This window comes from Vombatus ursinus, unplaced genomic scaffold, assembly GCF_900497805.2.
Source record: "Vombatus ursinus unplaced genomic scaffold, bare-nosed wombat genome assembly UNPS02010822.1, whole genome shotgun sequence".
NCBI lineage: Eukaryota > Metazoa > Chordata > Mammalia > Diprotodontia > Vombatidae > Vombatus > Vombatus ursinus.
Window position 1 is genome coordinate 4,734,697 of NW_020950600.1, and position 14,597 is coordinate 4,749,293.

Sequence of the window (14,597 nt, forward strand, 5' to 3'; positions counted from 1 at the left end):
TGCCCTTGCGCCTGCATTCTCTGATCCAGCCACATCGGGTGTTCCTCGTACCCCCCACTGCATTGGCTTTGCCCTGCCCGGTCGCAGTGCCTGGAATGCCCTCCTTCCCCACCTCGGCCTCATAGAATGCCTGGCTCCCTCTATTACTCAGCCCAACCCCCACCTTCTGCAGGAGGCCTTTCCAGCACCCCACCCCCACCCCCAGCTACCAGTGCTGCCTTCCCTCCCTTCCCCTGCTCTGTATTTTGTATGGACGTATCATTAGAAAGGGAGCTCCTTAGCACAGGCCTGGCACTTAGTAGGGGCTTGTTGCCCGACTAGGGAAGCAGTATCTGTCCCCTTTGCCTCTTGCCCGTCTCCATCTGGGTTTGGGCTTGATAAAGCGGTTCCCAGGGAGTTGCCCCTTCTCAGAGGGCCTGTGGGCTCCCAGTTCTTGGTGTCTGCTTTTGTCTTGATGGGCCACGATTGCTTTGTGTGGGCATGCTCTACCCAAGAACGCCATGCCCCAGGGCAGAAGGGGGAGGACCCACTGGGATACCTGGAGCACCCTGAGAGATAGGACTTCACAGAGGTAGCCCCCCACCCTCGTGGGAAGAGGCAGGAGCTGAGCCAGAGCTCTTGGGGGCCACGGCTGTTTGGCGGGGGTGGGGGGGTGGACACGACACCACTCTGCTTACCAACATGCACACCTGGAACCTTTCCCACCCCTGGCTCTTTACAGACTTTAGAATCCTCTTCCCACCCCCACGTCGGCTGTTCTGGCTGAGGCCAGGGGCTGGCGGAGAGAGTGATGGTGGGATGCCCCCTGGCCCCAGCCACAGAAGCAAACAGTCTTAGGTTCCAGGCAGTTCAGCACTAACTGGGGATCCAGACACAGGAGAAGCAATTTGACCCTCAAGAAACTTTTGTGCCCCCCCCCCCCATTTCAGATGTGTTAGTGATGCTTTTGTTCTAACATTGAAGTTATTTCTGGAAATATCTTCTTTTTTTGTGACCTTTTTTTGTAACCCCTTTTTTGTAACAGTTAAACAGGAGCTCAATAAAAATGAGCACATCGGAGTCCGTTGGCCAGCCAAAAAGCATTAAGCTCTTACTATGTGCAGGCCTCAGCACTAAGCACTGTGGATGCAAAGAAAGGCAAAAGACATTCCCTGCCCTCTAGGAGCTTACAGTCTAATGGGGAAAGACAATGCAAGGAAAGAAGCGGTGGGAGGGGCATGATGAAATCCAGAGGAGTCTAGGGAAAGGATGAGCTTACTGCCCTGGGTGGCCTCCTTCTATGGAGGCTCGGAGAGAGGCCGTCTGCTGCCCACCTTCCTCCCCCTCAATTCTCAGGGAAAGAGGGATTGGCCCAGAAGTGGGGGGCAGAACCACGTAGGCTTCTGCACCCCCCCATCTAGTAGCCTCCGTTCTCCTAGGTGGGACGACACAGTGGGTATATCCTGCCAGCCAGAGAGGGGAGTGGGCCTGATCTGTCATTTCACTGGAGTAGGGAAGTTCCTGGTGAGGAGGCTCCCTCTGTCCCATGCAGCTGGCATTGCATGCATCTCGTGTGCTCAGACACTTGCCCAGGGTCTCACAGCCAGTGTGGGTCAGGGGCAGGCCTCCTCTATCCAGATAAGGCAATAGAAGATGGTCGGAGGAGCGAGAGCCTGGGAGAATCGGGGACAAGCTTGGTGGAGGCGGAGGAAGGAGAAAGCCCCTGGAGGGGAAAGCCCCTGCGCTGAGCCTTAAAGGACCCAAGGCCGAAGGAAGTGCCTTCCCCTGCTTGATGATCTCCCTGCTGTGACCTTGTGGGAGCTTGTCTTCTTGGCCAGAATTGGCTCCTTGAGGCTCCGTGTTCATTCTTGACGTCCCAGCTCTCGCTGATAGGGGTTCATGAGAATTGTTCTTGCCCTCTGCATCTGGAGGGCGAGGCTTCCTGTAGTATGACTTTGTCTCAGAAAACCTTCCACAGGAGCGTAATCATTTTAAATAGGCCATTACATCATCTGGCCCTTCCAGGCCAAACTTGACAGCTTCTCCTACTATATGTTTGCCGCTTTGGGGAGGCCACTTTCTGGGTGTCCGGTGCTCCCTTGTCCAGCACCGGAATTTTGGCCTCTGTTGACTGTTTTAGCATGGAGTGGGGACATTTTGCTTTAAATTTTTGTGTTATCGATCAGTCATTTCTGTCATGTCCACTCTTCGCAACCCCATTTGGGGTTCTCTTGGCAGAGATACTGAGGTGGCTTGTCATTTTCTCCTGCGGCTCATTTTACAGTTGAGAAAACTGAGCCACACAGGGTTAAATGACTTGTCCAGGGTCACACAGCTATTAAGTGTCTGAGGTCAGATTTGAACTCAGGGAGATGAATCTTCCTGACTCTAGGCCCGGCAGGCTGTGCACTATAGCGCCACCTAGTGGCCCTTGCACATGTCCACATGCACACGTTCAACTCTAAAATTGTGTATTATAAATACCTGGTGTCCCTTGGGGGTGGAGGGCAGTGATTATAGAGAGTTGTGGGACCCAGATCTTGCCTCCCAGGAATTCCCAATGGAGTTAGAGCAGCCAGTGTCAAGTACTTGGACCTGAGAACAGTCAGAAAGAGGGAGGGAGAGTAGGTGCTCCATTGCTGTTGGGCATGTGCCTCGGTCCCTGACTTTCCTGTTCCTCCGTTGAACTGATCCTGCTGTCTTTGTTTGCGTTGGCAGCCGATGCCCAGAGGAAGGCCTGTTTGCGGGCCTGCCTGGTGAGCCGGCAAGTAGAAGGAAGCTCTGGGGGCAGAATCCCGAGGAGAATTTTCAGGGAGGTGAAGGTAAGTCCTGCTTCCCTGTGTGCCTGAGTCCAAGCTACTGTTCCTTTTTTCCCCCCCACCCCCCACCCCTGAAGTCTTGACTTTGAAACCAGAATGGCCCCGAGTGGAGCATTCCAGATGGCTATTTCTGTGAACCATTAGCTGCTGGGCGTGATGGTAACTTGAAGCATCTGTGGTGATTAAAAAAAAAAAAGCTCGGTGATTTATTTGTGACTTGGTGATTGTAATAGTGACATGCGTGTGGAAACAATCCGTATTGCACAATTTGAAGACCCAGGCTCTCTATTTACAGGAAAGATAATTAGGAAGTGCTATGTTGGCAGTTAGTTTCCTTTGTGGCTTTGAAAATGGGGTTTTAAATGGATGGGCATAATTACTTGCGTATTCATATCTGCCAAGTGATTCTGAAACTGCTTTGGCAGAGAGAGGGTGTTTGGAGAAGTGGATAGAGCCCTGGACTTAGAGTCAGGAGGTCTGGCTTGGAATTCCATTTCAGACACTAGCTGTGTGACCAAGTCACTTAAATTCCCCAGGCCCCAATTTCATCCTTGTTAAAATAGGACTTCTAATACTTAAATCCACTCCCTCAGGATTATTGGGAAGAAACTGCTTTGCAGGCTGTAAAATGCTCCGTCAGTCAATAATCAAGCATTTATTAAGCATCTACTGTATTGTGTTCTAGGAACTGGGTTAGGCACTGGGGATACATTAGGCCCTTGAGGTGCTTCTATTCTGCTGGAGGAGAGGAGTGGGGGCAGTGGGGAACCATACCCAGTTCAGTCCAAGTAAATGTTACTTTCTTGTGGGGTACTACTAGTAGCTGGGGTCGGGGAGGTGGAATCAGGAAGGGGCTGGATGTAGCCCTTGAGCTCAGCTTTTTTTTTTTTTCTTTTTTTTTTTTTTTTGCTTAGGCAATTGAGGGTTAAGTGACGTGCCCAGGGTCACACAGCTAGTAAGTATCAAGTGTCTGAGACCAGATTTAAACTCAAGTCCTCCTGACTCCAAGACCAGAGCTCTATCCACTGCACCACCTAGCTGCCCCTTTGAGCTCAGCTTTGAAGGGAAGCAAGGATTCTAAGAGGTCATGAAGGCATGGGAGAAGACAGCTGGGCCAAAAAAAAAAAAAAAAAAAGGTAGCAAGTCAGCCAATTTGATTGGAACATAGAGTGTGTGAAAGGAGAAGTGTGTGTAATAAGCCTGGAAAGGTAACCCAGAGCCAGCCTGGGTTTTAAATGCCAAACTGAGGCGTTTGTGTTTGATCTAAGAATTACTAGAGCTTTTTGGGTAAGAGAGGGTTGTATTCACATCTGTGCTCTTTGCAGTTGGTTGTATGTAGAAAATGAATTGGTGAGGGGAAAGCCTTGAGGTGGGGAGGCCAGTTAGGGGCTCTGTGTCGATCCAGGTGAGAAGGGATGAAGGCCTCAATCCATGCTTGCCGAGTGAGTGGACAGAAAGGTACCAGACAGAGGCTGTGGAGTACATGAGAATTTGGCCTGAGTATGGGAAGTGGGGGAGGTAAGAGTGAGGACCCAAGGTTTCACATCTGGGTGGCTGGAAGGATGGGGGAGGTAACCTAAAAAAAGAGAGGGAAGTTGGAAAGAGGAGTAGGATTTGGGGGTGGGAGAGATAAGGAGTTCTTTTTGGACATAAGTTTAATTTGAGGTGTCCACAGGCCATTCATTGAGTGGATCTGAGAGAGAGACTGAGAGTAGGTCTGCTTCTGTACATGTGGGCACCTCTTCAGAAGGATGGGACCTGAGGAGATCATTGAGAAAGGGCCCCTAGAGAGAAGAGGGCCTAGGACAGAATTTTGGGGTATACACGCACAGAGAGAAGGATATAGGGTATGTATGATTCAAGAAAACCCAGAGAAGAGAAGTGGGAGTATGCAGGAGGTTGTCAGCAATGTTATGTGCTACAGCAAGGTCAAGGAGGATGTGGACTGACAAAAAACCACTGCATTTGCTAGTTTATAGATTGTCAGAACTTAGAAAAGTTATAGTTGAGTGGCTGGGTGGGAAGCTGGATTGCAGGAAGTTGAGGAATGAGTGAAGGGAGCCATGAGTGTAGATGGCTTGCTCTAGGAGTTTGACTAGGAAAGGAAGAAAAGACTTAGGATGATATCCTGAGGGAATGGTAGTTCAGAGGGGTTTATTTGGATCTTCTTTTTTTAAGGCTGGAGAGAATCTGGATCCTGGAAAAGAAGCAAAGATAGGGAGAGACTGAAGATTAGAAAAAGGGATGATAGTGAGGGCAGTCTGCTGAAGGAGGTGGAAAGGGATGAGATCAATGGGGTTGGCCTTGGTGAGTGCATCCATATGCCATCCTGGCATCGGAGAGCCCTGCGGGCATTTACTATCTGTGCCACACAGCTGGGCACTTAATTAGGTAACATCAATGTTGTCTATTGTTCATCATGTTTCATGTGTAGTAGCCTTAGTTTCCCAACGGGACTTTAAGCCTGTTGACCCATCTCCTACTTTTCTGTATCCTCCATGGGGATCCAGTGAATGCAGAGCTGAGGACACAGCCAGTATTAATGAGGAGACTTGCCTTAGGACCCTAGCCTCCCCATTGCCCTCCCTGTTTGTTTGTTTTCCTGGATCTATGACTCCATGTAGGGAGCTCAGAGAGTGCCCTCCCTGCACCTTCTGGTCATAGACAGTGGCTCTGGGCACTAAGAGGTTAAGGGGCTTGCCAAGGCCACACAGCCAATTTGTGTCATTGACGCTGGGTCTTCCAGATTCGGAGGCCGGCTTTCTGTTCATTCCATCACTCTGCCTCTCCTCTTTCCTCTTCTCTGTGGCTTGAGGTGATCCGCCTCCCTAAGCCAAGGAAGAAGAGGAGGTCCCTGGCCTCGTGGCTCACCCACTCTGGGGCTCCATGCCGGGCACTAGGCTGGGCCCTGGGGAGCCACAGATGAAAAACAACACAGCCCCTGTCCTTGAGCAGCCTGGAGTTTGACAGCAAGGATAGAGGAGACCTGCAGGGTGAATGGGATTAAGGCGATGAGGAGGCCTGGGTACCAAAGCTGAGGCTGTCTCCGTGGTGATGTTTCCTGGATGGATTGGAGTCAAAACCAAGCCAGAGAGTGAGCAGAGGCTTCTTGAGGGATACAGACATTGTCTTGGGTTTCCTTGTGAGAGTCCTTATTTATGAGGCTTTCTTAGTGAAATAGCTGGGCCCTGCTTGGATCGCAGCATAGCTATAGGAAATAGACCTTCCTAGGGTCTCAGCACCTGAGTAGGAGAAGCACATTGAACCAGTAAATGATGAATTCCAAAATGTTAAAAGTTGCCCAGTAGAAATGCCAGCCATTGAGGAAAAAGTGGGCTGTCAACTCTCTTCTTCCCCAGAGATGCTGGGATCTGCCCTGGATCAGCCACCCTTTGCCCTTTGCTGTGAACTCCAGGTTGCCCAGGCATGAAAATTGGTCCCATCTCCAAGAGGGAAATACGTAAGCAGATGCTGCTTGGGCTTCATGGACCCACTGGTTCCTATTTATTTATTTTTTTGTTTGTTTGTTTTTGTTTTGTTTTGTTTTGTTTTTGGCTAGGCAGTGGGGTTAAGGGACTTGCCCAGGGTCACATAGCTAGTGTTATGTGTCTGAGGCTGGATTTGAACTCAGGTCCTCCTGCCTTCAGGACCGGTGCTGTATCCACTGCGCCACCTAGCTGCCCCATGACCCATGGGTTGTTGCTCTTCCATTCTCTTGCCTCACCTGCTCTATTCTTTCAGTCTCCATGGGACTCTTCCCCGCTCCTGATGGCCTGTCAGTCAGTGAGCATTTATTAAGCGCCTACCATGTGCCAGGCCTTGGCCCGTCTGCTTTGCCCTTCATTGCTTTCATACTCGCGGTTCTCATCCGACTCCCGTCCCACTGCTTGCCCTGACCTCTGTCTGGCTGGGCTGACTTCCTCTCACCTGTCCTGGCTCTCCCTGACCTTTTGGATTCCTGTCCTGAGGCCTGGCTCCTGACCCACTGACTCACCTGCCCAGCTCCCAGCAGACACACTCCCTGTTTTGTGCTGAGGAGCAGGCCCAGGAGGGGAGGGGAGAAAGGCTCTGACTTCATCTGCCTGCCGCCGTGGAGAGCTGGGCATCTCCTTTCCTTTGGCTCTCGTTTGCAGCTTAAACTCTCTCCTCTCTAAAGATAGTTTCTGACTCTAAGTCACCAGCTCTGACTTCCCTCCCAGCCTCTCCTCTCCAGCTGCACGTAGGCCATTGCCACAGATTCAGCCTGTCTGTATCGCCTCCATCCCCTCAGCGACCAGATTCTGCCCACCCTTCCTTCCTGATGTCTTAGATCCGTCTCTACATCCCCACAGCCACTGCCCAAACCCTGCGTTACCAGGGGCAGCCGCTTATCTGCTCTCATTGCCTCCTGTCTCATCCTTTCCTGTTCTTTTTGCCCAAGCTTCTAGATCAATCCCCCTTAAAGGACTTCTCTGATCTGATCACTTTCTTATTAAAGGATTTATGGATTCCCGGTTGCTTCTTAGATTAAATCCAGATTTGTCAGCCTGACATTCAGGGCTGTCCCCAGTTTACCTCTCCAACCTTATCTCCTTATCTCTGGCCTCCCTTTGCCCTGCCCCACCCACTCCCTTGTGGGCTTCCTCCTGAGTGTGTTTGCTTACGTTATCTCTTGTGCCTGGAATGGCCTCCCTCCCTCCTCTCTGCTTATCTCCTTCTTACTCCTTCAGAGCTGGCATTGAGCCTCCTCTTTCCCATGAGGCTTCTGGCTTTTGGACTGGGCTTGTGGATATCATGCCCTGTTCTTCCAGATTGGCTTATAATTTGGATTAGTCATGGATGTGCCCTTCTTTCCTATTAGACTATCTGCTATGCCTCCCCTCCCCAGTGGCACTTAGGAGGCCCTCTCCCCTGATCCTCTGGCAGTGTGGTAGGAGGGAAGGGGGTGCTGAGCCAGGAGCTGGGAGATCTGGGGTCTGCTACTAGCACACACCTCAAGCAAGCGATTTCTTCTCTCTTAGCCTCAATTTCCTCATCATAAAATGGGGAGATCAAATGACTGGGTGAGCTGTGGGGTCCCTTCGAGCTCTGAGAGTGTGTCATGCCTCTGCTAGAATGTCCCTGGCTGCTGTGTCTGGGGCCTGCCCAGTCCAGGGGCCGTAAATAGATCAAAGGGAGTATGTGAGATGCAGAAAGGCTTGTGTTTTGAGCCATGGCCAATGTCTGGGTCTGCTTTGTTTACCTACAGTCTTTTTCTTTTTCTTTTTTCTTTTTGGCTAGGCAGCGGGGTTAAGTGACTTGCCCAGGGTCACACAGCTAGTAAGTATTATGTGTCTGAGATTGCCTACACTCTTTTTGCCAAAAGAGGGTTTTTATCTGAGGGAGGTGGGGTGAGTGGCTAGTAATGGGGAACCCTGCCCCCCCTACACAGAAGAGAGCTCAAGATAATTTCGGAGGTGATCCAGGTGCCAAACGTGTAGAACTACTGTGATAACTTTCATATGATCTTTAAAGAGAGAAGCTACGCGTGATGGAGAGTCCTAGTGTGATAGATGGTGTTTTTCTGTCCCTTTGGAGGAGGCCATGTGCCTATTGAAGGGCCCTTGCAAAAAAGTGGCCCCCTCCCACGAGGCTGCGCTCACGCCTGTAGCTGAGCAGGACCCGCAGGGTGGGGTCCAACACTTCTGTATGGCCAGGGCTTCCTTCGAGATGCCTTAAGATGTCCCTTAGGAACCTAGCTGGCCTTGGGCCACCTCCTGCAATGGTGGCAGCGGTCAGGGCCACCAGGCTTTGTGCAAGGTGTGCGCGAGGGGAAGCCGTGAGTGCTTGACGCTCAGAGTCCGCAAGAGATCACGGCCTGCTAGGCCTGGCCCTAACTGGTGCTTCCATGATTCCCTGTGCCCACATCATGACCTAGTGTTTGCACTGGGGTGGCACAGTGGAGAGAGAGCTGGGACTGGAGTCTGGAAGACCTGAGTTCAAAGCCAGCCTTCGACATTTACTAGCTGAGTGACCCTGGGCAAGTCACTTAACCCTGTTTGTCGCAGTTTCCTAATCTGTAAAATGGGGTTAATAATAGCCTTTTCCTGCCAGGGTGGTTGTGAGGATCAAATGAGATAATATTTGTAAAGTGCTTCACAAAAGTTAAAGTTAAAGAAACGTCCGGTATGATTCTTTAGCTAGGATCATGTAGCCTTGTAAACAGCTGCTTGTCCAGAGCCACGGAGCCTGAGTGAGAACACATGAGTGGGGAAGGGCCCCTTCAAAGCTCTGCCCTGGGAAACTCTCCACTCAGCAGACATTCATTATGCACCTGCTATATGCCAGGCACGTCCAGGCACTGAGACTCCCGAAGCAAAATGAATGGGCCCTGCCCTCAGGGAGCTTAGACACTCATTCCAACCAGGTGGTCGGGAACCTCAAACCTGGGACTGGCAGGGCACTGTATCTTCCTTGGGGTTTGGGGGGGTGGGGCTGTTCTCTGGCCTTCCTGAAGATCCACCAGCCCCCCAAGCCTTGCCCTTGCTCACCTCCTGAGTCTGAGCCCTCCTGACCACCCTCGACTCCCCCCAGCCCCCAACTAGAGCCCCCCTTTAGATCCCCCTGGGCTTGGCAGCAGGGGCCCTTTATGCCTGGGTCAGATTCCTGGTACCCCAGGCCCCCCCTCTGGCCTGGGGCCTGTATCCAGCTGTTGTTGGGGATGAATGGTCTGCCACACCCTTTCTGTCTGAGTCTGGCCCCTGCTCTGCCCTCTCCTGCCCCATATTTGTTCCTCTGCCTTTCTTCTCAGAACCCTGCCCTCCTGCCCTGACCCTTGCTTACGTACCAGCTGCTTTTGTCCTCTGGCACCTGTGGCTGACCCTGCCCACCCACCTGCCTGCCTCTCACGAATTTCCCACCTCATTATCTTGGCTTGTTCTGGGCAGATAGGATGGCATAGGGGCTCCCTCTCCCCCAAGTGGGCTGGCATCTAAGTGGGTTTTTTGGTTTGGTTTTTTTTGTTTGTTTGTTTTTTGGCAGGGAGCAAGGTAGGGGAGAAAGGAAATAATTTATTTTCAGACCTGAAACTGAAGCCATCTTGGTGAGTGTAAGAAAGCAAACCAGGACACTACATGGAAATGCCGGCCTGCGGCACCAGCAGCAAGGCCCTCAGGGTCAGGGCTCTGGCTTCAGGATCAGGGCTCTCTTTCTGGCCTGCCTGGCCAAACTCTTTTTTCAGGCCTGGGCTGTGACTTGGCCCCCATCTGGTGCTAGGAGAACAGAGCCCAGCAGCCTGGTTGTAATCGAAGCGTAATTATCTGTGCCTAAGATGGAGACAGTCTTGATTCCCAGCTGGGTTGAAATCTGCGGACACCTGATCCCCACTAGGGGCCAGAGCCCGGGCAGTGTGGGCCCTACCCTTCACATGTGGGGAAGGCTAGCTGACCTGAACAAGGGAGCCACTGGCCCAGAAGCCCTTATTTCACCAGCTTTACCTGGGACTGGATTTGGGAGTAACTGGGGGAAGGCGTCTGTTAACAGAAAGCAGAGCTTTTATTTTGGCTGGGTTGGGGGGGGCACTCCTTGAAGGTTGTGGTTGCCTCCCATGTGAGACATCAGGATGGCCGATGGGACCATAGGCGAGGTTTCCTCGGATTAACTAGCTGTCAATGTCATCTTCTTGTCTGGTTTTATTTAAAAGGCTGGCTGGCTCAAAATACTCAGTGTTTGTCCACAAACAGGTACCCTGGTACAGCGGGCAGGCCTGAGTTACCGAGGCTCTGGAAGGCCTTGAGTGGCGAGGGACCCTGGCTAGGGCCTGCTTGTCTTAGCTCTGGATCTCTGCCTGCAGGGCCTACCACTGAGGGCCAGGGACCTGAGCCAGAAATCTTGGGTTCTCCACTCGTGGCTTCCCTGCTGTCCAGAGGGAACCCTTTCCCTTCTCCATGAGTGTCTCATCTCGCTCCCTAAGTTCTGCTTCTAGTCCTTGGCCCCTCTGTGCTTCCCCAGATGGCACAAACGGCCTGGGTCTGGTCTTTGAGATCTTTGTAGCGTGTAGTAATGCTGGCTCCCACTGCTTTCAGGACTAGGGAGAAGGCTTCCCTGTCTCCCTGCCTGCCCCTTGAAGGCTAGACTCTGTCCTTCCAGGCCCCAGGAGATGACAGGGCAAAGGTCATGCATAGTCAGGCACAGTCATCTGTCCTGCAGAGCTGCTCAGCGCTGCTGCAGATTGATGGGAAAGCTGAGTCAGAGCAAACCGATCGATGGCATGCCATTTGTCAGGATGGCGCAGGACGAGTGGAGGCGCCATGAGGATGGATGCACAGCTGGGGGTCTGCAGGGATTAGCCTGCTCAGCCACCTGGGGACAGGAGGCAGGAAAGGAGGGGAGCCAGAGATGGAGGTGACAGGGTGGTTCCTCGCAATCCTGGAAAGGCTATTTTAGCGCCCTGGTGGGATTGGCTCCTCTGCCACTCGGGGAGGCGGCTGGTGCGGTAGCAAAGGGGCTGAGCCCCAGACTCTCTTACCCCTGGGTAGTTCCCAGATGTCAGGGGAGAGCTGGGAAGAGGGAGCTCAGGGCAGCAGTGAGCCCAGGGGCTTAGTCAAGTGCCCCACAGCATGTTGCCAGAGATTGACTCCTGGGTCGACGCAGTAAGGGAAGAGAATGTTTGCTCAGTCGATTGCCTGTGGTACTGAGTTCTCTAGAGCATCTCGTGTTCCCGTAAGCGAATGGCTCTGTAGCTTTCAGGAGAAGCAGCTGGGGAAGATGGGCAGAGCCTTGGCCTGGGAGCAGGGGAAAGCCTGCGCTGGAATCTCTCCTCGGATGCTCACTGACTCTGGCCCCATGACCTTACCACTTCATCTCTGAACCTCAGTGTTCCCATCTGAAAACTGAGTATGGGAATGCCTCGAGTCCTCTCCTCCCTGAAGGGCTGCAGCAGATGCATGGGTGGGAAGCATTAGCAAAGCCCTGAGGTGCCCTCTGGACGCTTGCACCCAGTGCCCACCGCCCCCCAGGAGAGATTGGTGAGGAGGGCAGCATGTAAAGTCAGCCCCACCCCACCGCCCAGGACTCCTCTGGTAGAAACGGTCTTTCTGGTCCATGTCTGCCAAAGTCTCCTGCGGGTGAGGTGTTTCTCAGTCACTTCCTGTGGGCCCAGCCCTGTGCCAAGGTGTGATGGGGGAGATACTAATGGGAGAACACATGGCCCTGCTTGCAAAGACTTTACAGTCTAGCTGTGTCTAAGGAGGGAACGCCTACAGAAAATAAATTGCTAAACCTTTTGATGTAATAGACAGTCAAAGGAGAGATTGAGTGGGCAGCAGAGAATTCTGGGTGAGGTCGAATAACCCTGAGCCAGCATGCAGAGGTTGCGGAAGATCTGGCGAGGTCCAGGGGAGAGGGCCTGGCGGGTAGGGGGAACAGCATGAGTAAAAGCCCAGAGGGTGGAAAGAGCCTGGTATGGAGAAGAGAGTAGATAGCCTCTGCCAGATCAGGGAGCAGTGCGGTGGCGTCCCCTTCGGTGCCAGGCAGAGAAGGCTGAGTTTCATGCCACAGGCAGCAGGCCACTTTTTGAGTAGGGGAGGATGAGAACTTTGTAGGAGGCTCTGATTACATCTGGCTGCAGGAGAGGTTAGAGGAGGGAGATTGTCCCCTGGGACACCAGCTCGGAGGCACTTGCCAGCCATCCACGTGTGGGGGAGTTAGGGCCCAGCCCCGGCAGTGGGCAGAGGGTGGGGTCTGGAGGTCCAGTCTGGAGCCCCAGCTCAGAGCCTGCTTCTGCTGCTCACTGCCTGTGGGACCTTGGATCAGTTTCTCTTGGGCTTTAGACATCATCCCACCTCAACATGTATGATCTGAATGCCCTTGGGGAAATCGCTTCACTTTGCCAGACCTCAGTTTCCCCTTTTAGAAAAGGAGATTGGACAACTCCAGAGGACTGATGTTGAAGCAAACACCTGACAGAGGTGGGGGCTGAAAGATGCAGGAGGAAACATACATTTTTGGACGTGGCCAATGTGTGGCATCATTTTGTTCGACTAAGCTTGTTACAAAGATTTTGTTTTTCTTTTTTTTTTTGTATTCAAAACAAGGGTGAGAAAGAGAGAACTAGCTATAGTATTGGGGGCAGGGAAGGAAAGAAGGTCATCGAAGCATTTAAAAGAAAATGCACATAATACACTATGACCAGGTAGGATTTATACCAGGAATGCAGGGCTGGTTCAATATAAGGAAAACTATCAGCATAATCTATCATATCAACACCAAAACTAACAGAAACCACATGATCATCTCAATAGATGCAGAAAAATCTTTTGACAAAATATAACACCTATTCCTGTTAAAAGCATTAGAGAGCATAGGAACAAATGGAGTCTTCCTTAAAATAATAAATAGCATCTACCTAAAACCTTCAGCAAGCATCATATGGAATTGGGACAAGCTAGAAGCATTTCCAGTAAGATCGGGGGTGAATCAAGGATGTCCATGATCACCACTGTTGTTCAATATCGTACTGGAAACGTTAGCTTTAGCAATAAGAGAAGAAAAAGAAATTGAAGGTATTAGAATAGGCAAAGAAGAAACAAAGCTATCACTCTTTGCAGGTGACATGATGATATACTTAGAGAATCAAGTGAAAAATGACTTGAAATATAAGAAAATGCACAGAGAAGAACAGAGGGGAGTTCAGAAGGAAACACAGACAAGCAGGACAGCTTTGAAAGTGACATGTCGAATTCATTCTGTACTTTTTTTTTTAAAGCAAGCTGGAAATAACTGAGATATGCAATTTCTTATATAGTCCCCTTTTTTCTACTTTGTGTATGAAATGCGCATTTAAGTGCAAAATATAAATAATTTTTAAAAATTTAAAAATTAATTTAAAAATTAAAAAAGCCCGAAGGTGTTGGATTAGATGGCCCCTGGTGTGCCAGCTACAGATCTACGATTCTGTGATGTTTGGGTCTCATTTTTCTCCTTTGTAAAATTAGACAATATAAAGTTGGAAAATTAAATTTAAATTTTTCAAATTAAAAAATTAAAATTTCAAATTAGAAGGATGACTAAGACCTGAATCTAGAACCAAACACCATGATAACCATGTTCCAGCACAGCTGGGCTGATGTTGTCCAAGGTCATGCAGACGGCCACGGCACCAAGATTTGAACCTCGATGCTGGCACTCCAGGTCTTATACTCTGCCCTGCCACACAGACCCACAAGCTCGTCGTGTGTTGCTGGTAGAAGCCTGGCATCACTTGCACGGTGTTAACTCTTCTATCACCACATCCCTGGATGACTTACAGAAGCTTCCAAGCTGGTCCGATCGGCGTACTCCAGTCCGTCAGGCCCACAGATGGCATTGGGGAGTTCAGTCGGGGGCCTGTGCTCGCCACTGTTTCTTGTTTTGTCTTCTGGCTGCTCTGCCCTCTCTTATCCTGGCACTTTCCTCCCTGTCTTGTGCCCTCGTCTTGGGGGAGAAAGCCAGTTCCAAAGGGTTTGATCCCAGGGACTAAAATTCTGCAGAAGAATTGTTGGGAGACGCACGAGAATGGCATTCTGAAGACAAAGAGAAAATACAAATAGGGGAATGATTGGGCTTTGTTTGAATGGGAGAGAAGAGGCGAGGAAGGGACGTAGCATTGAGAAAGCAGCTGCCACGTGCCTGGGAGCTTTACAAACGTTGGCTCAGTTGATTAGACTGATGTGGGTGCAGATTTTTTTTAAAAAGCCCAGAAGCTGGAACCAAGGCCAGGTAACAAGAGGACACATCTAAGCCCGGCCTGGCCTTGTAAGAAGAGCCTCTCAAAGGAAGATTGGTGAGCTGCAGACAAGCAAG

The 14,597-nt window shown here is 51.1% G+C and overlaps 1 protein-coding gene across 2 annotated transcripts in view; it reads left to right on the forward strand.

Moving 5' to 3' along the window:
* Nucleotides 1–14,597, forward strand: part of MIB2 (mindbomb E3 ubiquitin protein ligase 2) — a 52,105-nt gene that overhangs the window by 2,042 nt on the left and 35,466 nt on the right. The window contains exons 1-2 of one of the 2 annotated variants that reach the window (XM_027855489.1): nucleotides 2,106–2,125; nucleotides 2,698–2,801. In XM_027855489.1, the coding sequence (XP_027711290.1) occupies nucleotides 2,121–2,125; nucleotides 2,698–2,801 (109 nt within the window). In that variant the 5' untranslated portion in view covers nucleotides 2,106–2,120. Of the gene's footprint in view, nucleotides 1–2,105; nucleotides 2,126–2,697; nucleotides 2,802–14,597 lie in introns of those variants that run through there. The other variant, XM_027855488.1, reaches the window with a different exon arrangement.